Raw genomic sequence first — 25,517 nt, 5'->3', positions numbered from 1 at the left:
CTTCTTTTTTGTTTTCATCGAATATTACGCTTCTTCTGATCACGACGTCGTTTGCATGCGACATGTAAATTCTGTATCCTTTAGTACGGTCACTATTTCCAACAAGAATTCCCTTTTCTGCTCTTTCGTCTAGTTTGCTTCTTTTCTGCTTTGGAACTCGACAATAAGCTGTGCTGCCGAAAACTCTGATATGGCTTAGATTCGGCTTCTTATTATTTCATAGTTCATACGGTGTTTTTTCAACTGATCTTGATGGTAGCCTGTTTTGTAGATAGGTAGCTGTCATTACGGCTTCACTCCAAAATTCTCTTTTGAGTCCTGAATCGAGCAGCAGGCTTCTTGTCATTTCCATTAAGTATCGATTTTTTCTTTCTGCTCTACCGTTCTGTTGCGGTGAATATGCTACGGAGGTTTGATGTTCGATTCCCTCTTCCTTTAGATAGTCTTCAATCTCTTTGCTTGTATATTCTCCTCCATTGTCTGTTCTTAAGACTTTTGGCTTCTTTCCAAATTTGTTCTTCGTCATGGTTACAAATTGTTTTAACTTGGAGATAGCTTCATCTTTTGTAGCTAGCAGATAGATCGTTGTGTATCTCGAATGATCGTCGATGAATGTTATGAAGTATTTCTTTCCTCCTAGTGATGTTGTACCAATTGTCCCACAGATATCTGAGTGTATTATACAGATATCTAAGTCTAGAACTGATTTTGCTCTATAGTTGTTTAGCTTGGGATACGGCAATTCAGTCATTTTGCCTCTGATACAGCATTCGCATTCTTTTTCCTTTTTGGCTTCTTCTTCAATTCTTATTTCGGTTGCCAGGTCATCATTCTTTAGCCTCTTGATTGCTTCATAATTTCTATGTCCTAGCCTGCTATGCCAAAGTTCTATACTATTTTCTCTTCTTTCTGCAGTTGCAATTTTGGCTTTTCTTCTTTGCAATTCAACTATGGTGTATAAATTTCCTTCTGCTTTAGCAATTCCTATGGTTTTATTTTTCTTCTTTATTCTGCAAATATATTCTTCAAATTCAACTGTGAATCCTTTCTTTGTAATTTTTCGTATGGATATCAATCCTTCTTCTAGGTCAGGAACGTACAGAACATGTCCGAGTCTCACTTTTATTTTGTTATCTTCGTCGTCTGTACAGTATAAGTATCCTTCTCCTATACCTTTGGACTTCATCTGCGTGCCATTAGCAATTGTTATCTGCTCAGTTTTGCTTCTATCCAGTTTGGTGAAAAAGTTTATGTTATCGGTCATATGACAAGTAGCACCTGAGTCAACTGACCAGTTTCAGTTTTGAGATTTTCTTTCTCTGGTGAATTCGAACGTGTAATTCTCAGTCTTCTCATGATTCTTATTTTCGTTTTCGTCTTCATGTGTATCCTCGTTTACAGCAATTTTCGTTTTCTGTTTATTTCCATAATTTCCTTTATTTGTTTGCTTTTCATTCTTGAAAAATGAGTTACTTTCGTTTTTATCTTTTTTTTTTTTTTTTTTTTTTTTTTTTTTTTTTGCGTTATTTAAGAATCTGCACTCTTTTTCTAAGTGTCATATTTTTTTGCAATAATTGCATCTTCTTTGATTTAAATGCTTGAATTTTGTGTTAAAATTCGTTTTGAAGGCAGTTGTTTCTTCTGCTCGCGTTACATCTTTTCTTCTCAGGTATTCGTCGATGAGTTTCGTTTTTACGTATTCCAGCATTAGTTCTTTTTCTGGGCGTGCTTCTAAAGCTGTAATGAGATTTTCATAAGCCGCTTAGTAAGAGCGCTGCAATGTGACTGTCCTTTATTCTTCACCGATTCCTCGCAGTTCGTCTACGATTTCGAGCATTTTGTTGACGTGTTCTTCGAGTTTGTATTCATTTTCTGCTTTTAACGTATACAGCTTTCTCAGAAGGTAAAGTTTACTGGAAAGATTCTTTCTTTCATGTATTTTCTTTAATTCATTCCATATTTCTTTGGCTGTCATTTTATTTCTTATGTATATGATTTGGTTGTCTTCTACGAGTAAACTAATGGTAGCTTGTGCTTGTTCATCTTGTTTTCTCCATTCGACGTTTATTTCTTTTGGTGTATCATCTGCTATTAAATCCCATAAATTTTCCTTTTTCAGGATCATTTCAAGTTTGTATTTCCATACTTGATAGTTGTTATTGTTTAGTTTCATGATCGAATATTTATTTTCGCAGCTAGTAGCCATTTCTGCTTCTGTATTTCGAATGCGCAGTACGCAACTATGCAGTTTTGTTTCGCTTTTGAAGACAGGCTTGGCTTTTCCTTTTTCGGATTATCCAGCGATAATTTATGGTAAAGTATCTTTTCTGTTTTTTATTCTTAATGGCTTATCTCGATATATTTTATGCGTTTAGTTGAAGTAAACATATTTTCGGTCTCATAATCTTTTGTTGAAGGTAATCGTGGTTCATTTTTGTTTACTGTTACAACTTCGCTAAATCGAGACGAGCAGATGAATAAAACAGAATTAAAGTTCTTACCTTAATAAAGTGTAATCCAAGCTTCAGAGGTAAGGAACACGATCATTATATTAGCAAACACAAAAAATAACATATTTATTAGGTATTAGAAGAAAAAAATATAGCGATGATTACAAGCGTTGTTTACTGTCCATTGCATAACGCGAGAAGTGAGTCATACAAGGAGAGAATGTTTCTCCTTCTTTTTTTTTTTTTTTTTTTTTTGATCAAGTCCAATCACAGTTAGCGGGGGTGAGGGGGAAACTAACGTCGGAGTTGTACAGCCTCATCGCCTCCGTTATGAATTGCTCCACATATTCACACCTTTTTCACTTTTCCCTACAAAATCTGAATTGAATTTTTTGCTTTTGTGATGGAAAGCAGAACTAAGATTCAGCGTTTTGTTTTACGCAAGATCACAGAAAAGTATGACAGAAAGTATGAAATCTAGCTAAATAGAAAAGAATATACAGATGTAAAGCAGCTTTGTTGAGTGTTTTGATTGCTTATGAAGAGCTTAATGAGAGAAATAATGTGTCAGTCCAAGTATTCATGTGTGCTGTTATATTTCAAGCCTTTCATATCAAGCATTAGATCAGCATATATGATAGACCTTGAATTATATTGTTGTAAGCAGGCACAGAAATTTGTGGATAATTAGTTTTTTTGATAAAATCTATGCCATTTACAAGGTTGTTTCTTTACTAATTTTAATTATGGATGAATTAATTTGATGGGTGTGAATGATAATGAGATATTAATAGGTTATCTTCATCCCGTTGCTTCTACATACTGGTCTATGCATCTTCTATTGAATCACCCAGCTTAATTAACATTGTCATGCTACCATCTGCAAGTTGTCTAATGAACTCTGCTGTTCTGTAAAATAAAATTATACTACATATATGATATTTATGTTCAACAGACTATGCATGTTTCATATTATTCGTTCTTTTAGCTTTATTTTGGGAATTAAATGGTGTTTGATAGTTTTTTTTTTTTTTTTTTTTTTTTTTTTTTTTTTTGGATAAGGAGAGTCTTTTGGGAATACTCATATGAAAACTTCCTCTTGTATAAATTAGTGTTGCAAATCCTTTGCTTCACATCATTTCAGTTAACAGTGATCTTCTGGAAACATCTTTTGTTCTGTGGGAAAATGTATTTATGTTTGAACTAAATGTTCTTCAGCATACAATAAAGAAACATTTATTTGATATCTGAATTAAGATCAAACATGGTTTGGATACGGTTACACTGTACAAAGGGAATTTTTATTTTTATATATCTCAAGTATGCTCTTCAAGTGATAAATTAATTTATAAAATTCTTTAATGGTTTTAATTAATTAAAAATAGAAATAAATAAAAATAAAGGTACCATATACTGCATGCAGCTAAATTTAGTGAGATTCTTATTCTTTTATTGTTGATCATATTATTCATTATGCTGTTGCTTAATCTTTTATTTTGTAAAATCATAATTCCATATGCTAATTTTTTTCCTTCTTTTTTTTAATTTATTGTTTGTGTGTGTATACATGACTATGAATTTAATTTTTCCTGTTTTAGATCCTGCTATGGTTGCTTTTACCTCATAATTCTCGTTTAAAAAATGAAATAAATGAAGTCTTGGATATTGAACTTATTCAGCAGCAAGCTGAAAAGGATGCTGTTGATGTGTTAAGTTATGCTCAGTTCATTATTTCTACTATGTCTCGCATCTGTGCTCCTGCTAGGGACCCAAATATACAAGAGCTAAGGAAGCTTACTGAAATTGTTCCATTGTACAGGTAACATGATATTAGTTGTCAGCAACTTTTGGCATGTTAGAAACTGCTTAGTTAAAATTTTCTTATGTATACATGTGGCTTTTCTTTGGATGTGTGGCACTTTTATCTTTGGATGTGTGGCACATTATTATATAATTTATCATATAGTTATATCAATATAAAGAATACTGTTAATTGATTTTAAATAGCATATTTTAAGAGAACTAATACATATTTTATTTTAATCACTATGTAGGGTGATTTACTTCAGTGTTCAAAACCTTCCCAAAAACATTCTATCAAGCAATTTTATTTGAAATTTAAAAGTTATTATGTACCTACCTTCAAAGTAACTATTATAAAATGGCCATCATAGTATTTCAGAGAGTATAAATTCTCTTAAAATCTTCATGCTGTAGAACTATGTTAAGAGAAAACAGCAAGGTCATGGAATTAAAAATTTGCAAATAAGGATCTATTCTAACCAAAGAAATCCAAGCTTCTTTCCTCAAAATGTAGCACTCACTTAATGATCTAAAGATATGTTTTAATTCAGTTTTCACTAAAGCATAAACTACACTGTTCCACATGATATTTAATACATGCCTTTGTAGATAGTAAACAAATGCTCAAAAGTTTTAATTCCTTTTGCTCTACAACACAAATTATGCAGTCCTGCATGGTGTCGCTTTTCTTCTATAGGGTGTACATTAATGCTGTTTTTAATAGCCAAATTCAACTAATACAAGTTTTATTATTTTTTGAGCAAATGATAATATGACTGTGCATAACTATCTATTTTGCTATATGTAGCTGTACCTGTGTGTAGAGATAAATGCAGGAAATGGCCTTAGTATTTAGACAAATTTTCTGTTACATTAAATTGATAGCTCTGTGAAAGTGAACCATTCCATGCTTGGAAGTGCAATGTGAACGAGGAAACATATTACAAAACTCTTGTAGTAGAAGAAACTGCAATAAGTGCATTTGAAGGTAATTTTGCTACAAGCATGAGAGCTGGTAGCTTTTCAGCTAGTAGTTTTACCAGCTGGTATCTTTTCATTTCAGGAAAATATTAATCAAGATGGATTTCTTGTTATTGCTAACCTTCAGAAAATTGAGCAATTGCAGAAAACCCCATTTGTAGAGATATTATTAAATGTAGTAGTTTGAAGCATTTCCTATATATGTATTAGTAATAATAAAATGCATATTTGTACAGTATATATATATATATATATATGCATCCTTTGTCAGAAAAGTTCCCGGACGAAGGTAATAAAAATAGAAAATTGCATTTATCAAGTAATGATCTGCTCTCCTATCAAACTAGTCCCCAACTGCCAATGTTTCTGGAAATCTTGGAAGCAAGCAGGGAAATCCTCAACTGCAATGCTTGCAAGTACATTTGTCACAGCCCATTGGATGTCTGTAATAATCTTGTAAAAACTTTCCTTTCAGTCACCTGTTCACTCACGGAAACAAGAAAAAATCAGAATCATGTTTGACACAAGTATGAGATCAAGTCTTGCTCTATCCAATAGTTTAGCAGAACTTCCATTTAGTTTCTGTTTCTCTAAATCTTCATGTAAAATCTTATGACACACATCACGATTCAATGCACAGTTACACGATGGTATTCTTACAATAACTAACTGCCTTACACACTCTACGTTTGCATCGGTATATGCTATAGATGGGCGACCAGCTTTGGGATTGTCTTGCACTGCATCTTTGCCTTCACAAAAACTTTTTTGCCACTCGAAAATGGCTTTTTGAAAAATGCGTCACCTCCATTATTCATGCTTAACCCCTTAACTGCTGCGGGCGTATATATACGCCTTGCTCAGCCGATGCGTTAACTGCCCCAGGCGTATATATACGTCCTTCCAAACTGCTATCATTTGCTTTGCGCTGCTACACCTAAAATTATTCGCAAAGTTAACGCATCGGCTGCGCATCTGGGGGGCAGTTAACGCATCGTCTGAGCAAGGCGTATATATACGCCCGCGGCAGTTAAGGGGTTAATCATATTCCATGTTTCACTAAGGGATTTCCTGAGCTCAATGCAGAACTAAATGTTTACTTTTTGCTTACAATCAGCAAACATTGTGTCACCTTAACGAATTAGATAACAATCCAAACAGTGTGTTGCTAAGCACAGCCTTGCCACCTAGTAGCGTGGAAACATGGCCTAGGTCATGTCAAGTAAGAATACATACCAAGTAACATGAAAACAACATTTGTTCCTTTTTAGTATTGTAATGTCAGAAATAAGAAAAAAAATTGTCCTGGAATTTTTCTGAGGAAGGATGTTTATACATATAGAAGTATAAGAACTTCAAATACCATCTCAGATTCCTCCTTCCCCATTACTATGAGATTCAAGATGGACAGATGGATTCCCTGCTGTTGTACATTAACTATTGTGTAAAATGAGTGTAATAAACATTTATTTCACTTTATATATAATCAGTGTGTACATAATTACAGCATCATGTTATAAAATGTAGTCTTTATGTAAACATTCAGTAATTTTTGAATATATTTTATCTAGTATTTTAAAAAACAATTTTATAATAATAATTTTTAATTGCTTTCAGAGGTATCTTAGAAACATTAGAACTGATGAAGCTCGATATGGTAAACTTCACTATTTCTCATATGAGACCTCATATTCAACAACATTCAATAGAATATGAAAAGAAAAAATTTCAAGAAATTCTGCAGTCTTTAGAAGGTATACATATTTGTTTCAAAATACTTGGTTTTTTTTTTAACATTTATTACAGTAGAATTTTCTTCTGTGTTAAAGTAATCTGTATATAGAAATATTTTGTGATATATAAGTTATAACATTGAAATGCCAAATAATAGTTTGTTTAATGTACAGATCATTTTAAATGATTACCACGTGCGATTACTAGGTATAGATATAAATCAGGCTAAAAGAAATTTTAATTTAATGTACATCTAGTAAAGATTAAAATCAGATATACATAGCTGAGAAAAATCTTTCAGATTTCATTGATGAAATGTTTAGTGTATGAATTATGATTTTTTTTTTTTTTAGTTAAGGACTAAAATATATTAGATTAATAATGAAATATACTTTTATGGATTAATGGTGTACTATCAAATTTGGTGATATGAAAATGTATTAATCACAGGCATCTTTAAATTTTTTCTAATATATGCACATTTTATCCTTCTTCTGTCATACTATTGCCAAATTTGATTAACTGTTAAATTATTAATGAAATTTTTGTGTGCTGTTCATTGCCTAACATCCTTTGATTCTTTGAAATTTTTGATAGTATATGTTATCTTATGTAATTCTTTACTATTTACATACCATCTTCATCACAGAAATGTTATATTTTGATCTTTGAGAAGTGGTAAAAATCATGCAGTTAAAAATCTAGTGAATAAGAGCGTATAGGAATACTGTTGCGTGTTTTTACTCAAATAATTGTGAGGAAAAATTGAATGTTGTGCTGGAGTATGGTTGAACAGAAAGATTTAATTCTTAGCTGTCCAATAATTTGATGCTTTACCAGTCAATGCATGCAAATATTGGTTGTTCTTGATTATAAATCATTACACTTTCTGTCACTTAAATTGCAAATGGTAGTAGTTTTTTTTTTTTTTACCTGTCTCTAAAAATGTAGACCTTTACATCAACAGATAATATTAAAGGGCACACACATTCTGTTTTGTCTTTCACAGTTTTTTCTTCTTTTTCTTTTTTTCTCCCCTGGCTATTATTGGGTTTTTATCATTAATATCAATGAAGTTACTAAGTACGCTGATTCATTTCTGATCCTGGATAAAGGCCCATTTATAAAGCACATTGTCTGTGTTGAACGCTATAAAAACTGCCTCTAAAGAAAAACAATTATATGATACGAATGATATTTTAAGGATATTTTGAATTATTGTACAAACATATTGACATGAATTTGCGATTGTGAAAGAGCACTTTCATATCTTTATATATATATATAAGGTGGTGTAGTTAAAATGTTTCCATTATCAGAAGTTTAGAAAATGGATAGAAATCCTGGGAATTTTTTGAAGCTGTTAACCACATGAAATAGTAAATAAAGAGCTGTATATGTGATCTTTTTCAAGGTTTATCTCCTCCTGTGGATGGTTTAAAATTTACAAGGTTGTGGCTGCAGAATGTTTACAGTGATATTTTATCTGAAAATGGTGAAAGTGATGGTACAGATCCACCAAATTCACTTGTTCTGAGGAAAGCATATTTAAAAATTCTAAGGTGGCAGGAAGCTGAAAACTTTCCTGAGGTGAGAATAAATTTTATTATTTAATTCTTTACTGCTATGTTATTTTTGGTTAATATTTCATTTAATTTATGGAAGAGCAATTATATTTGGAATATACTTTCTAATTTTGTGATTTGTGCAGTATTATATTTAGAGGTAAAATTTTGTTAATAATTTAATATATTCAAATTTAAAGAGATTGCCCCAAAAATAGTAACTTTGGAATAGATAAACAATTTTTATCTGTTGAATCATAAATTAATAAAAAAATGAGTTATGTGAGAAATAAGTTCAGTTATTTAACTCAAAATTCTGAATTATTAAATTGAATTCTGACAAGGGAACCATATGTATACATATTGCTGCTCTCAGCTCTGTGCCTAAGTATTTTTTCACCTGAGGCAAATTGGTAAATATGTGCTTTTATAACTGTATCATTTTATATTCAACAGTGTTAATTGTATTAAATTATACCATAGTATAGCGATTTTAGCTGTAGCAATTTTTATTGGTAGCGTGATTGAAAATAAGGTACGTGTTAAATTTCACAAATTGAATTTTAAGGTAAGTTCAACTGCTTATCATAACAAAGTAGTTTGCTTAGCAAAGTAGTCCTTTTCCAAAAGGAAACGATAATCACTTGAGTTCAAACAGAGGTAGCGGAGAAAAAGTCCGGCTACGCTTCCTTGAGGGTTTCTTTTTCCGCTCTTGACAGAGCTTAGTAGTGACTCGGGACGAGCCGTAAAATACACAAGAGAGAAAGGGGCTCTCTAAAGCTTACTAGCGACTCGGGAAGAGCCGTAAAATACAAGAGAAAGGCTCTCTCTTCTCTACGCAACGACTGCGTATCCTTCAGACTAAAAAAACTCTCTAATTATTTTCACTCACTGTTTTATGTCCAGGTTTTCTGGGCGTGTCTTGTGCGTCTGCTGCAGTGATTCGCTAAACGTCTTCTTCGGAGCATCTCTCCATTGGTTAACAGGCGCTGATTGTTCTCAGATACTGTCTTGACAGCCTGAGAAACTGAAATTTTCCGTGGGAAAATTCAGAACGTCTTTTTGGGAGGTCTATCTAAATTATTTCGAGAAACAGGCAGTTGGCGACAGTCTATCTCATACACACAATGGACACTCCACAACCCGTGAGAACTTGTATGAAAGTTTTCTCCTTTCGTAAAAACAATATGCTTTCCGCACTTTGTTGGGGGTCACGTTCGACCTCAAGAATTCGTAAGTGTCATCAGGGTGGTCATCTGGCGCCCATTTGAAGTCTCCTTTTCCCAGACTTCGTGGGAGCCCGTGGGAAAATAGCTGACAACGTTACAGCTATAGATTCCTTCCCCCTTCGGAAGAACTTTTCTCGAGTTGAAACGAAGAGGAAAGTTCTCCTCATCATTGCACTAACTTAAAAAATGACACGAAATAAACTGTTCTCTCGATAACACTTTCAAACACACCTATACAGGAACACAGCTACATTGATTAATAACAGTACTAGTAATGTCACTATTGAAAAGTTCACATATAAGTCAATAAGGCATTAACTTTAGAGGCGAGAATTAATGGAATATTTAAAATCAGAATCACACACATATATATATATACATACACATCACAAATATTCTTAACAAAGGGACAAAATGACTGATGATATATTCTTATATTACACTTTGACTGTATACAAAATACTTATTCAGATAAGAAATTGGCATGATCACCTCTTTACACTCTATGTTTCGCCCGATTCGAAACGACTCAGCCCATCAGCATTAATTTAGCCTCCCTGGGCGATAAACAACCTTAAAGTTGCAAGGCTGCAACTGTACTATAAAGCTAAGGAACACAATAAATCCTAAGTAATTCTAAAAGGATCAACACTCAATATACAAATACAAAGTACTACAATAAACAAAACAAAAAATTATTGTACTCAAAACAAGTTGTCGGCTCCTATTGGTACCTAATTCAGATAAAATCTCAATTTATTTGGTGCGTTTCGCACCTATGAGCTTTCATTATGTCTGTGGGTTTCCCACTTACGGCTAAATAATTCGTGTTTCTATCTTGAAAACTACTTTGCCAGTGATCTGTTTGATTTCGATGTTCAGTTTCAGATTTCCGAACAGCACCTCGTGAATGGAAACGCTCCGGGGGTCTTCCTGCACTTCTTTCTTTCCGAGTTTTTTCTTCCGGGATTCCAGACAAAAATTCGTCCTGATGGACCAGCGTTTTTTTCTTAGAAATGTTTCGCTTTCTTCGTAAATCTAAAGAAGTCCATGCACTTCGTGGGTTAATGACCGCTTTTGTTATCTTGATTTGTCCATTTCTTGACCTGTTCTCCGAACGGCGAGGACACTTCACCCTTTCTTTGCCTCGGACGTTAGCTGACTGGACGGGGAAAATTTCACCCTCCTCCTCGTCATTCATTCGCCCCGCGAGGCGCTCAACTTCTTTGTTCTCTGGACCTTGGCTAGGGGAATTTTCTTTCCTTCTGCAAGCTTTCGTTTGACTGCGAGTCATAACAGCATTGATTTTATGGGGCTGCATTTTATTCTGTTCTATCAATCGGGCTGTTCGATTTCCCAGCAGATAATATTCTTGATTCAGGTCGGAGCTAATCACTGCGGCTTTAGTAATGACTTTCTCAAAGTCCTCTCCCTCTAATTCAATTCGAGCCAAGGGTAAACACCAGGGATGTAAATTTAGCGGCTGCTTAACCCACACTCTCTCCTAGAAGCATCTGATGTGTTACTTGGTCCAATCCGATCAGATCGATAGTGGAGCCAGTATCTCGGAGTACAGGCATTTCTCGATTATTTACTCTTGCTATACTCATATAGGGAGCTAGCCATGTATCTGGAGATTCTGAAGTGCCTAGTTTGTTTACAGCTTCAGCGGCCTCTTGTCTTTTTAACCGAGGACACTGAGGTCGGAGATGACTATCTGAATTACATTCATAACATCTAGGTATTCTCCGTTTTTCGAAAACACTTGACTTCCATTTCTCCGCAGTCTTTTCTTTCGAAACATTATCATGGCGACGTACTCGATCTGAAAATTCTCCTTTTTTCCTTTCTTTAATATTTGAATCCTGTTCGGTATTTTTAGTAAAACCTGTTGGTTTTTTTACGGACTTTCGTACTGCTTCATATTCATCTAATTTCTTCACTAGTTCGGCAGAAGATATTATACTCGGCCACTCATCCACGAAGTGTTCACGAATTTCGCTGTTTACTCGACATTTAATTTGATCTGTCAACATTAAGTCTTTTAGCGCATCGAAATCTCGTACGTCTACTCCGTTTAACCATTCATCTAGATAGTTTTTTAACTCAAAAGCAAAGTCTTTATATAAACTACCCGCACGACGCTGGTGTTGAACAAATTTGACGCGGAACGCCTCTGGGTTCAACTTAAACCGCTGCAAAAGAATTTTCTTTACGTAGGAGTAATTATCTAGCTCCTGTTCCGGCTCTCGTAGAATAATAGAAACAATGTCCATTGGCAATAGAGCCATCAAATGCGACACCCAGTCTCCTTCCTCTACCTTCGCTTTGCGAGCTTGACGCTCAAACATCGCTAAGTAAAGCGAAATATCCGATGATTCGGGATTATATCTCTGCACTAAATTTTGCAAATCTCTCATAGATCTCGGAATATTATTTTGAGAATTTTCTCTGCCATTATTGGCGTTTGTCAACCTTAGACGTTCTAATTCAAATTCTCTCTCCTTTTCCCTTTCAAGTTTACGCTCTTCGGCTTCTTCGCGTCTATGTTGTTCGATTCTCGCTTCGATAATCGACTCTAGTGTTGCCTCGACAAATTTTTCGTCATACTGAGGGCTCTGTACAATGAGGTTTTTAAGATCTTGTATTTTTGCATTTGGAGGAACTTCTAGACCTAATTCTACAGACAGATTTATGAGGTCTTGCTTTCTACCCTTGCCAAGATATGACATTTTGCCAGTGACAAAATTTTAAAATGATACAATAAAATAAAACTAAAGGTACCAGTTTGTCTACTCTGAAAGTTTCACACTATCCAGAAGTACTACAGTAAAACAATATAGCAATGCAATTTATGGTATGTATGACATAAAATACGTACCATTAGCAACATAGGAAAAAAAATTAAAGTAAATTAAGCATTTCTTAAATAATCTGTTGCAGCTTAACACATAACCATACTTAATGCAGTATATAAAAAAAAATTTGCTAAATACTTATTGGCAAAAGAATATTAGTCACAAAGAGCAATACTTATTGACTCAATTTACAACTGATGCATGCTTTCTAAAGGTTGAAAATACTATTATAAAATTCTCTACTCATCAAAAACAAAACATTTACGAGTAACCATTTAAACATATAATTTCGATACACAAAAAACAAACTCCATTAAAATGCCTCTTTAAAAAGATAATGCCATATCAACTTACCCATTGCAGACAAAAAAAATAACAGCTCTTCTTTCCTTTCTTTTCTATTTGCACACGCGATTCAATGACCGAAGAAGGAAACCAATTGAACAATAGTCGACTGGGCGATTCTTCTTTCACTAAACACCAAAAGCACTTTCACTGCACAGAGGGTGGTAAACACAAAACGCGAATTCACAACACTTCACTCTTGTCTGGACTTCTTGTGTCTTGTCTTTACACCCGAGGGAGAATTTTACTTCACGCTCTTTCCCAGGCACTTCCGGAACTAGTCTTTGTAGTAGTTGATTCTTCACGAACGCTTCTCATTGATAATCCCTTTTCAGCTGCTGGTTAAACTCTCCAAACTTTACTGCGAAAGAATTCTTTTCTACTGCTAGAATCGGCTGATTCTGAATGAAGATAAGAACCGGGATGGTTCTCTAAAACGATCACGTCTTTGTTTGTCTATTGGGTTTTTACGATAACCACCTGCTGCCACCAATTAACACATACCTTCTAGCTGTAGCGATTTTAGCTGTAGCAATTTTTATTGGTAGCGTGATTGAAAATAAGGTAAGTGTTAAATTTCACAAATTGAATTTTAAGGTAAGTTCAACTGCTTATCATAACAAAGTAGTTTGCTTAGCAAAATAATCCTTTTCCAAAAGGAAACGATAATCACTTGAGTTCAAACAGAGGTAGCGGAGAAAAAGTCCGGCTACGCTTCCTTGAGGGTTTCTTTTTCCGCTCTTGACAGAGCTTAGTAGTGACTCGGGACGAGCCGTAAAATACACAAGAGAGAAAGGGGCTCTCTAAAGCTTACTAGCGACTCGGGAAGAGCCGTAAAATACAAGAGAAAGGCTCTCTCTTCTCTACGCAACGACTGCGTATCCTTCAGACTAAAAAAATTCTCTAATTATTTTCACTCACTGTTTTTATGTCCAGGTTTTCTGGGCATGTCTTGTGCGTCTGCTGCAGTGATTCGCTAAACGTCTTCTTCGGAGCATCTCTCCATTGGTTAACAGGCGCTGATTGTTCTCAGATACTGTCTTGACAGCCTGAGAAACTGAAATTTTCCGTGGGAAAATTCAGAACGTCTTTTTGGGAGGTCTATCTAAATTATTTCGAGAAACAGGCAGTTGGCGACAGTCTATCTCATACACACAATGGACACTCCACAACCCGTGAGAACTTGTATGAAAGTTTTCTCCTTTCGTAAAAACAATATGCTTTCCGCACTTTGTTGGGGGTCACGTTCGACCTCAAGAATTCGTAAGTGTCATCAGGGTGGTCATCTGGCGCCCATTTGAAGTCTCCTTTTCCCAGACTTCGTGGGAGCCCGTGGGAAAATAGCTGACGACGTTACACATAGCTTTCATAATATTTGTAACTATTTATTCAGAAAATTAATAGGTGTAATAATTCATAATTTTTAAATGGAAACATTAAAAGTTCCTTTTAAGTTGTATAAAAAGTTAGTAACATTGAAATATAACATTAAAAATATTGCATTACTATTTATAAAGTTTTACTTGTGCAGAAGCTTAAATCAACAGATTTGCTAGACTGACAAGTGAGTTATTACTGCAGTCTAAATTAAGATGACACAATCCTGAAAAGTTAAAATAACCTTTTTATAAAACCATTAAATTAAACAGTAAGCACTACTTGTGTATACAAATAAAACTCAACCACCTTGTGGGTATTTAAAATAACATAAATTGAATTTTTATTTTAAGTAATGTAGCTGAAGACTATACAAAATGATTTGCTTAAGCTGGCTGAAATATTTTAAGTGGCATGTTTTTAGCATCAGCTAGTAAAATAGCTAATGCCCAAATAATCTCTGATAGCACTGGAGACAGAATATAAACTGTGACTCTGTGACAAGCTGTAACAGTAAAACATTCAAAAACCTAGATTTAAATACTCTAACAACTAATTTGCATTCTGGTGAAGAAGGTTATATCAAAGGTTTAAATCATAATAATTGATTATTTAACATAAAATCCATATGTATTCAATTTTTTTTTTCTTCTAACAAAGTAAAATTTGCTATGATTTTTCAAAACTGAAAAAAAAAAAAAAAAAAAAAACTGAGACTGAAAAGCCTTTTTTTTTTTTTTTTTTTTTTTTAACATTTTACCTTTATTTATTAAATATCATGTTCTTCACACTTAAACCATAAATTTCAATCTAACAGCAATATCACAAAATATTTATAGAATATTTTCACAAATAGAATATATTCACAAAATATTTATAGAATATGTTTAGAATTTCCGATACTCAGTCTCGCACACTGAAGACAAAAAGGTACCCTCCCCCATACAGTGTTGCCATTGCTCGCTTTGGAATCGTTGATTTTTGTAATCAAAAACTCATAAATGCTTTACAAAATATGAAGTAGATAATAAAACAAATTCCAAATTTGGGCTTCCACGTGCCCATATTCGGGTTGAGACGTAAGTTATTTAAAATTTGATGGCTCTAGATACCGTTGTTTTATCATAAAGTGAGAAACATACATACATTTATGCAAATTCCTTATTATTTAATTTCTTTAAATATAATACAGGGTGATAATATTTGGTGGCAACAATTTCAAAAGTGTTTCCCCATTTATAGTGAATAGACACAAAATACCAAAATGAAATTAGTAGCCCTTCTGAACTAATGTTTCTTTGGGCTAAAAAGAAATAAGAGTTTAGCAGGAGTGAGTGCAACAGCAGACTGGTAGACTGTGAGCTCAACAAGAGTATAAAAACCTCAACTAATGTTTTTGGGCGACCGTTAAGATCTGAAATCTTTCATAATTTTTTTTAAAATTTTATTTATTTGTTTTGAAGCCATGAACAGATAATTCATTAGCACTTGTTAAAGCTTTGTCTTTTTCATGATGGTTAATTTTTTCTAATTTGTGGGTAACTATTAAAACAACATGCTTTTGGATGCTGAAGAATTTTCTACTTTTAAGTGTTAAGTTTGTAAATAAGTCAGTTTCCCTTAGAAAATTCTCCACAAAAAACTCCACATCTTAGACTGATAGCCCTTATGATCATACCACCACCATATTCAAATAAGTTAATGTAAGTATTAGTTCAGGAATAGAAAGTTCTGACAGATAGAGTATTTCATCAGCTTTTTTTTTTTAATTTTATACCAAATACTCAGTTTAATGCCCTGTTGTTATTATTTATGTCAATAAAAACATATTTTAATTTACTAAAATTATTAATGCGTGCATGTCTATTTAAATATTAGAGTTCCTGAATGTATTCATAATAGAAAAACTCAAAAAATATTTATGTTATATACATCTTTTCTGAGTTCCAAGTAAACAGGCTTAAAATTTTTATTGCCATTACATTTGTTTTTAGACTCTTCACTTAGATCATGAACGCTTCATAACTTTGCGAGACAATTTGACTGTGATGGTATTAACTGCCACTGTGATACTTTTAACTTATTCCAATGTGGGACCTGCAATTCAGGGTATTGCTGACGTCAAAGAAAATTTGAAACGGCACATTCAAATTATATTGGCTGATGCTCCACAGTGCAGGTATTCATAACTTAGTGTTCTAATAAATTGATAATTTTTAATTGTGAATTAAAATATTTAAATCTTTTTATATATACTAATTAAAAATAAAATAAATAATGAATAATAAAAATGTATACAAGTATTTATGTAGAGTATATATATACAGTACAATGTCTGAAACCCAGACGCCCAATATCTGGAATGATGTAAAATCCGCACCTCAAAACCACCACCAACATTTTTCTCGTAGGCATTATGCATGCACATTTGATTCCCCCCTCCACGCATAATAAAACATCTGGAGAATCTCGATTCTCAATTTCACTTCGACCCTAAATACCTTGTTATTGAAGAAACAGTCATTTTAGCTTAAATTTGTGTGATCAGTAATTTGGCTCCGTTGTTGCATATCTGCTTGGCACACATCTCAAACCGAAACATTCCACATAGATACATCATTGATCTGATGCCAACCTGGCAAATCATTATCTGCTTGGCACACATCTCAAACCAAAACATTCCACATAGATACATCATTGATCTGATGCCAACCTGGCGAATCATTATTTATTATACTTTCCTTTCATCACCGCATGTTTATCAACACATGACAACATGGATAATGACTCATATAGCAATGCCTAAACAATTTTTTTATGTTATTAATTGAATACTAAAGGAGTATGGTAACCTTTTATATTGACATTACACTTGGTAATGATTACAAATTTAAGTCAAATGTGCTAAAAAGTGTTGACGAGGAAAAATTTAACAAAATTTTCTTTCCATATGCTAAAAAAAGATTTTATTGAGGATACTCATAGACCCAAAGATTATATTTAGGGCTATTTGAATTAAGAATAGCTGATTTGTTATTCACATAAACCCAGAACTAGCGTCAGGGCTCATATGGCTGCACCGGATCGCAGAGATTGCATCAGGTGGTAAGATATCTAGTGCCGGTCCTTGATAAGGCTTAAGTCTATGTGGGAATTTATTTGTTCAGAGCTCTGATAAGCCTTAAGCATGTGCAAGAAATAGACATAAGTATAATAAATAACTAAACTAATACAATTCAGGCTTAGTTGTCTCAGGCGATAGAAGCAAGATAAAATTTAACGGAACAACTTGTCATTTAGTCACAAAGCTCATGATGCACAGCCAAATATGTATAGTGAACGAAAGTTAAATTTAATGATGATAGCCACGAATTTTAAAGGTTTTTGGATATCGCAAAACAAAGGTGAAATTTTCCAATTAATGGATTTTGTAAAGAAATGTGGAGAAGTGGTAATAAATGAAGATGATAAAAATGGAAGTTTTTCATTGTGATAACAATGCTTCTCAGTCATCAATCAATTAATGAATGGCAAAATCTGTAGTATGGTTCTAGATCCAGAAAATACCACTACCGAGAGTGAAGAAATTACTGAAAACGAAAAAATTTCGATTGACAAGTTAGTCGGAATTCTTGACACAGCAGTTACAGGAAATCAACAATGTAACTGAACAAGAGATTATGTCTACAAGATTAAAGAGAAAGCATTAGCACAAAAAAAAAAAAAAAAAAGCAACTTTAATAACTTACATTGAAAAAAATGTTTAATAAGGTAAACAAATAAATATTAAGCTTTTTTTAAAATTTTGATACCTTTTAAACCATAAATACTTCATTATTTCGTAAATCATGATTTCCTATTTTTAATTTTATAATTTCTACATGCCATCTTACTAGATTTAACCTGATGATCTAATATCCGGAAAAATCCCAAATCTGGAAACGAAGTCCCGACGAGTCCAGATTTCGAACTTTGTACTGTATATGTGTATATATATATATATATGCATGCTATTTTAATTTAATTTACAGTTTAATGCTAATTTTTTATGCTTTCTTGGATTAAGCAAGCATTTATCCAACCTAAGTCTTCACACATAGGTCAGTTAATCAAAAGTCTACTGAATAGACTTCAGATGTTTTATTTTCCATTTTTTGATATTTAACGAATAATTTATTAAATAGTGCTGAGGAGCTTAAAATCAAGATGGAAACTGTTGGACTACAAGTGGTCAAAGAAGTTAATGAAATTTTGGAGAAGCATGGGTATTCTGTCATGGGTAAAGAGCAAGAAGCTGTATTGGTTTCATTGATATCTAAAATTGCAAATGAAGATCACAATGTTCGTCAACTCATAAGTAAGTATTTTTTCCTTCCCCCCTTTTTTTACTTAGAAAATGTTATCATACAAAGATTTTGTTTCAGCATTATGCAGGGTACAAAACGTATTTAGGCTGAAATATAAAATTATAAAATTTATTGCAGTGTCAGATGACAGGGAAAGAAGGTAATGCTGCATATCAATGCAGTGTTCTATGTCAAATTAAATATTCCTAAATTTTATAAGTAAAGTTGATAAAAATGCTGTTAGTGTTTTCTCTGCAGCAGCAGCACTAAACAGGTGATACAAACTCAAAAACTCTAGAGAAAACTACAAAACAGTAAACAAAGAAAGTAAACCTGTATGGCAACCCTACGGCCTAACAGGGAGAGATGAGTTTTTCTCTGGGCGTCAGTCTGTGTAATGACTTCAGTCTTGTGCTTCATCGGAATATGTAAACTTCAGCATCCGTATCTGTGTTAGGACTGTGCTCTATTTTAAGCCATTATAATGTATCTAACTATGTTACTTTTCCTGATTAAATCTCATTATTAATTCTATATGCCTATCTCAATTACAATTGCTATTTCTCAAACTAATGTTATCAATACTTTTGTAGGCATGTGTTACTCGTGCATGCCTGATTGGTGAGCCTTTTTTTCGCTCCTTCTATTTCAGATTTCTAATGGCTGTCTCAATCTTTGTTATATAGCTATAAATATGCCTTATTTTGATGAGAGTGCTCTTTTTTTATGAGTGATTTTTGCTTCATCCTATTTATTTCCTTTAATTTCCTTCTTATTTTATCGTATGTATTACACATTGTTTATCACACTGTTAAGAAGGATTTACAGGTATGTTGTCAAATTTTTTTTCCTGTCTGTGATTAGTCTTAATACATTTTTGTGATGCATTTTGCTTTAAAATTATAGTTTTAATCTAAACTTAATTATTCATTCTTTAAAATTGATCTTTGTGTAATATTAGTGCTTGCTATTTTATAGAACAATATTGAACGTATGATATGATACTGTTGCGTGCGTACGGGTTCGTTATGAAATGAATGCACAAGTCCGATGAAAAATGAACAAAAATTTATTATTATCACAACAAAAATGCTTAAATTTTCTCAAATTATCATGCAGTATTACAATATCTCACAGTAGTTTTCTTTTAACTACTCAAATGTCAATAGAACGTAATTCAAAACAGCTAAAGAACGCTAATCCGCGAATTTGCTACAATCAACAACAGTAGTTTTCTAAGCAACTACTACAAACTGAGATGTTTTCCTCCTTTTATAAGATTTTAAAATCACGCGCTAGAATTTTCCAGTACTTTCTCAAAATCAAAAAGAGATATTTATTTATTTAATGCACGCGCTCTTGTATTTTCAATTTTCCGGCTTAGCTTTCTTTTAATATTCGTCACGCGCTGCACTGCGCGAGAAATAAAACCATTTAATTTATAATTGAACTAACATTAGCTTTTTAAATACCAAATTCGTAACACTGCCCCCTTCCCAAGGACTGCACGTCCCGGGCAGTACAATCCCTGGACAGGAAGCAAAACTTACAACTGTGGCATAAATGCATTAATAAGCATTACATTACAATAATAAACAACATGAACAATAAATGCAATACATAAAACAAATCAAATGCTATCAAATACAAATCAAATACACATTTAAAAACAAAATGGACCATGGTCTTATACTATTTACAATTATTTACATTATGTACTATGGCCATAGTAATGAGCTAACCTGTCATAATGAACGACTTTAGGTTTAGAGTTCGAAGACTTATGAATCCGAACCACGACGTCATTTCAGCCTGTTTAGGACTGTGTACGGCCCATCCCAAGGTGACTGTAATTTCGGACAAAGTCCTTTCCGTCGAGTCGGATTCCACAACCACACCTTGTCTCCTTCGTGGAATTGATGTTCAGTAGCTCTTGTGTCGTATCGGGTCTTCATCTTCTCCGTCGCCAAGTTGACTCGCTCTCGTGCAAAATTGTGCATCACTTCAAACCGGGCCTGGAGATCTTGAATATATTCCTCAGACGATGAAGGAGCATCCGGAGGGCAGCCAAACAATAGATCACAAGGCAGACGAAGGTCAAGACCAAAGAGCATCTGTGATGGAGAATAGCCGGTAGTCTCGTGGACAGCACTGCGGTAAGCCAGTAAAAAGAGTGGTAATTTCTTGTCCCAGTCCTGTTGGTTTCTGGAAACCACTAATGAGAGGTTATTAAGGATGGTTCGATTGAACCTCTCTACCATGCCGTCCGACTGGGGATGCAATGGCGTCGTTTGAGTTTTGTCAATGCCAAGTAGTTTGCATAGTTCTTTGATTACTGCCGAGGCAAAATTCCTTCCCTGATCAGAATGTAACTGAAGAGGCACTCCGAACCTGGAAATCCAGTGCTGTATCATTACCTCAGCTACTGTGACTGCCTCTTGATCAGGAATAGGATAAGCTTCAGGCCACTTGGTGAAGTAATCAATGACAACGAGTATGTATTTGTTGCCATCAGCAGTTCGTGGCAGAGGTCCCAGGATGTCAAAGGCGATACGTTCAAAAGGCGCACCTACGTTGTAACGTTGCAGTCTGCCTCGGCTGCGTTTCCTCGGTCCTTTCCGACCTGCACAGGCATCGCAAGATCGGCACCACTTTTGCACGTCATTCTTTGCATTATTCCAGTAAAAGCGCTCACGAACTCTCTGTAAGGTCTTCATAATTCCAAAGTGACCTCCTGTAGGGCTGTTATGTAGTTCTTTGAGGACATCAGGAATCCGGGATCTTGGAAGTATCAGTTGCCATCGGAACGTCTTCCCATCATCCGACTCGAATTTCCGGTATAAGACGCCGTTTCGAATGTGAAGTGAATCCCAGAGTGCCCAGTATTGTTTTGTTGTAGGACTACAGATAGAAATGTCCTGCCATGTAGGTTTTCTGTTTGATGACTCTATTAAATCAAGTATGGGTTTAATGTCGCGGTCTTCCAGCTGGTCTTTCCTGACTTCATCATCACTCCACGGGTCTCGATCAGCCGATGTTGATGTTGTAATTTGTCTTGCGACCGGAATCAGCAGCTCGTATTTCGCTTCCACCCTGGAACAATATCGGCAGTTTTCTTGGCAAGGTCTTCTAGACAGGGCGTCGGCGTTTCCGTGTGATGATCCCTTACGATGACGGATAGTGATGTCATATTCTTGGAGTCTCTGTATCCACCTGGCTATTTGACCCTCAGGATTTTTGAAATTTAAAAGCCAGGCCAATGAGGCATGGTCCGTGCGGAGGAGGAATTTTCTCCCGTATAGATAATGATGGAAATGTTCTACAGCTTTGACTATGGCGAGCAACTCTTTCCTTGTGACACAGTAATTCCTCTCCGGTTTAGACAGGCACTTGCTCCAGTAAGCTACTACACGTTCTTGGCCGTCTATTTCTTGGGACAAAACAGCACCGACACTTTCATTGCTCGCGTCGGTGTCGAGAATAAATGGTCTGTCGAGCTGAGGATACGTCAGGATTGGAGCAGATGTTAAAGCTTCCTTTAAGTTGTTAAATGCATCCTCGCATTCCTTTGTCCACAAGAATCTTTGCTTGCTCTCTGTCAGCTTGTGAAGTGGTCTTGCGATGGAAGAAAAGTTCTTCACGAATCTCCTATAGTAGGTGCAAAGCCCTAGGAAGCTTCTCAGCTGATGGACATTTCCGGGACGCGTCCAGGTTTTAACCGCTGATACCTTTTCAGGATCCGTGCGCACACCTTCTGCAGAGATGACATGTCCCAGGTAAGTCACTTCCTTTCGAAACAATTTGCATTTAGCGGGAGTCAGCTTCAGATTGGCCTCTTTCAGTTTCTGAAGCACCTTTCTAAGATTTTCTAGATGCTCTTCAAAACTCTTTCCGACGATGATGATATCGTCCAGGTATATCAGACAGGCTTCGTAAGAAAGGCCTTTCAAAACAGTCTCCATAAGACGTTCGAATGTTGCCGGCGCATTACACAGTCCAAACGGCATCACTTTGAACTGCCAAAGTCCTTGTCCCGTAGTAAATGCCGTCTTTTCTCGGTCATCAGGATGGATTTCTATCTGCCAATACCCACTCTTTAAATCAAGTGTTGAGAACCACTTGCTTCCAGAAAGAGTGTCTAGAATGTCATCAATTCTAGGAAGAGGGTAACTGTCTTTCTTCGTAACCTCATTCAACCGGCGATAGTCAACGCAAAATCTTGTTGAGCCGTCTTTCTTTCTGACGAGAATGATGGGAGATGCCCATGGACTCGAAGGCTCGATGACATCGCCTTCTTCCATATCTTTTAACAGTGTTCGCACCTCTTCCTGTTTAGCAAACGGTAGACGTCTTGGATGTTGCTTGATCGGGGGATGATCGCCAGTATCTATTTTATGTTGTGTCAAACTAGTTCGACCCACGTCAGAAGACGAGCGGGAGAAAACAACTTGAAGATCTTTAATGATGCGATCGGCAGCATTTTTCTCTTTATCGTTTAATTGTGCATTCTGCAATAACTCCGATGTAATGCTCTCTGAGGACACGGATTCTGGGATGTTACTCTTTTTTTCAACGCTGGTTACTGGAGTACATGTTGCAACCACTTCACCTTTCTTAATAACTCTCGACTTTTCAGTTACATTGGCGACTCTCACCGGGATAACTGTTCTGGATAGGTCGACGAGTGTTGAGGCTACTAATACTCCTTTTGGGATATTACAGTTATTGGGATATTCTATGATGCCGTAGCGGAAATTTCTATTTTCGGCTATGGATCCAGGAAGTAAAATTTCTGTTCTTGCCGGTATTGTAATATAGTCTTGTGCTATGATTTTATGGACAGATTTAACTTCTTCATCATTAACGAGAAATAACGCTATGTCCTCAGATGTAGAATGCAATTCGTTATTTTTAAAATCCAAGGAAAAATTGTATTTCCTTAGAAAGTCCAATCCGAGTATGCAAGAATCAGTGATTTCTGCTACATATGCCGTGTGATGGTAAGCGGCACTTCCAAACGTGATGTTAACATTTACTTTTCCGTCGATGTCGATCTTCTCACCGGACACAGTCTGGAGGGTAACGCAGGGCGCCGTCCAGATAAGTTTGTTTCCTAGTTGTTGAGCCAAATCTTTTCGGATGATGGTGACGTTGGCTCCTGTATCTATAGTCATATTGCACGGAACTCCATTAATATGTCCTATTATGAAAAGTCCATTACTGCCGCCTCTCACTGCAGAAATCTGAAGCGCTTTAAACGGGGGCTTTTCATTATCTGGCAACCTCCGCCCCGCGAGATGGCCACTAATTAGTTTCCCTGCTGCTTGTTAGAAGCGGTCTTAACATCAGTACCCTGGGGTGTTTTGCAGTTTCGTCGTATGTGTCCTTCAGCACCGCAGTTCCAGCACTTAACGGTCGGTTTCTTCTCACCAATATTCCGTCTCAAGGCGTTCAGTTGTCTAGTTAAATCGTCAAGTCGAGCGGTGACTTGATCCCCTGGCTCCTGGACTTGAGCAGCTCTGACTGGGTGGCGGTCTCGACGAGTGGTTTGCTGGGCTGCCTCAAATTTCATGGCGTACACTAGAGCACTTTTTAAATCTTTTACATCCGCCATTCGTAGAGCTTTCTGTATTTCAGTATCTCGGATGCCGTCGATAAAGTATTGCAAGGACAGGATTTCCCTTGTTTCTGTCGGGCATTCCGAAAAGGCGAGATGGGACAGCCTTTCAACATCCGCGGCGAGCTCCTGAAGTGTTTCGGTAGGCTTCTGTTGACGAGATTTTAATTGGAGCCTGCTGTAGTCTTTTAAACACTTCTCCCCAAAGCGCAACTCCAAGGCGCCGGACAGAGCTTCGAAATCTAACCTTTTGTTTTCGGGAAGAGTCTGAAGGATATCCGCTGCGTCGGCTCTTAGAGAAGCGGCGAGATGACAGGCCTTAGCTTGGGAATCCCATCCATTCGCATCCGCCACGATAGAAAATTGTGTCTTATACACCTGCCAGGAGGTCTTCCCATCATATGTGGATAGCTTCAGAGGTGGACGAGCAGGCATTGGTAAGAATTTAAAATCATCACTCCTGCTCCCTGCCGACGCTACGAATTTCTTTAAAGTATCCATTTCTTTGGCAACTGCAGAAACTCTCTCATCAATTTGTTCTTTTACAGAAGAAACTCTTTCTTCTATTTCTTCTTTCACCGAAGAAACTCTTTCTTCAATATGTCCAACTTTATTTTCAACTGCGTCAATTCTGCCTTCCATAGCTTCAAATTTATTTTCTATTATGCAAGTAATTTCTCTTTTCATTTCTTCTTGACCAGCTTGAACGGCTTTCATTTCGTCCTTAACGGATTCCTGGCCCAATTTCATTTCTTCCTTAAATGATGCTTGGCCAGCTTCCATCTTTTCTTGGAATGCAGCAAAAGCACTAATGAGCTGTCTCAATTGTTCTTCCATCGCTCTTGTTATTGGCATTCAAATCCCACTTCTGACACCAAAAATTGTTGCGTGCGTACGGGTTCGTTATGAAATGAATGCACAAGTCCGATGAAAAATGAACAAAAATTTATTATTATCACAACAAAAATGCTTAAATTTTCTCAAATTATCATGCAGTATTACAATATCTCACAGTAGTTTTCTTTTAACTACTCAAATGTCAATAGAACGTAATTCAAAACAGCTAAAGAACGCTAATCCGCGAATTCGCTACAATCAACAACAGTAGTTTTCTAAACAACAACAAACTAAGCAACTACTACAAACTGAGATGTTTTCCTCCTTTTATAAGATTTTAAAATCACGCGCTAGAATTTTCCAGTACTTTCTCGA

At 35.4% G+C, this 25,517-nt stretch overlaps 1 protein-coding gene across 1 annotated transcript in view; it reads left to right on the top strand.

Annotated features, from left to right (window-relative positions):
- The window catches only part of LOC118202194 (T-complex protein 11-like protein 1), a 60,609-nt gene that overhangs the window by 15,583 nt on the left and 19,509 nt on the right, over positions 1-25,517 (top strand). Inside the window, exons 5-9 of the mRNA XM_035374352.2 lie at positions 4,049-4,269; positions 6,852-6,988; positions 8,383-8,558; positions 16,337-16,521; positions 18,527-18,699. Of these exons, the coding sequence (XP_035230243.1) occupies positions 4,049-4,269; positions 6,852-6,988; positions 8,383-8,558; positions 16,337-16,521; positions 18,527-18,699 (892 nt within the window). The remainder of the gene's footprint in view (positions 1-4,048; positions 4,270-6,851; positions 6,989-8,382; positions 8,559-16,336; positions 16,522-18,526; positions 18,700-25,517) is intronic.

Source organism: Stegodyphus dumicola, chromosome 10, assembly GCF_044657685.1.
Source record: "Stegodyphus dumicola isolate Sdum_Otavi_A_Nest chromosome 10, ASM4465768v1".
In the NCBI taxonomy this organism is placed as follows: domain Eukaryota; kingdom Metazoa; phylum Arthropoda; class Arachnida; order Araneae; family Eresidae; genus Stegodyphus; species Stegodyphus dumicola.
This window is presented reverse-complemented; position numbering and strand designations above follow the sequence as displayed.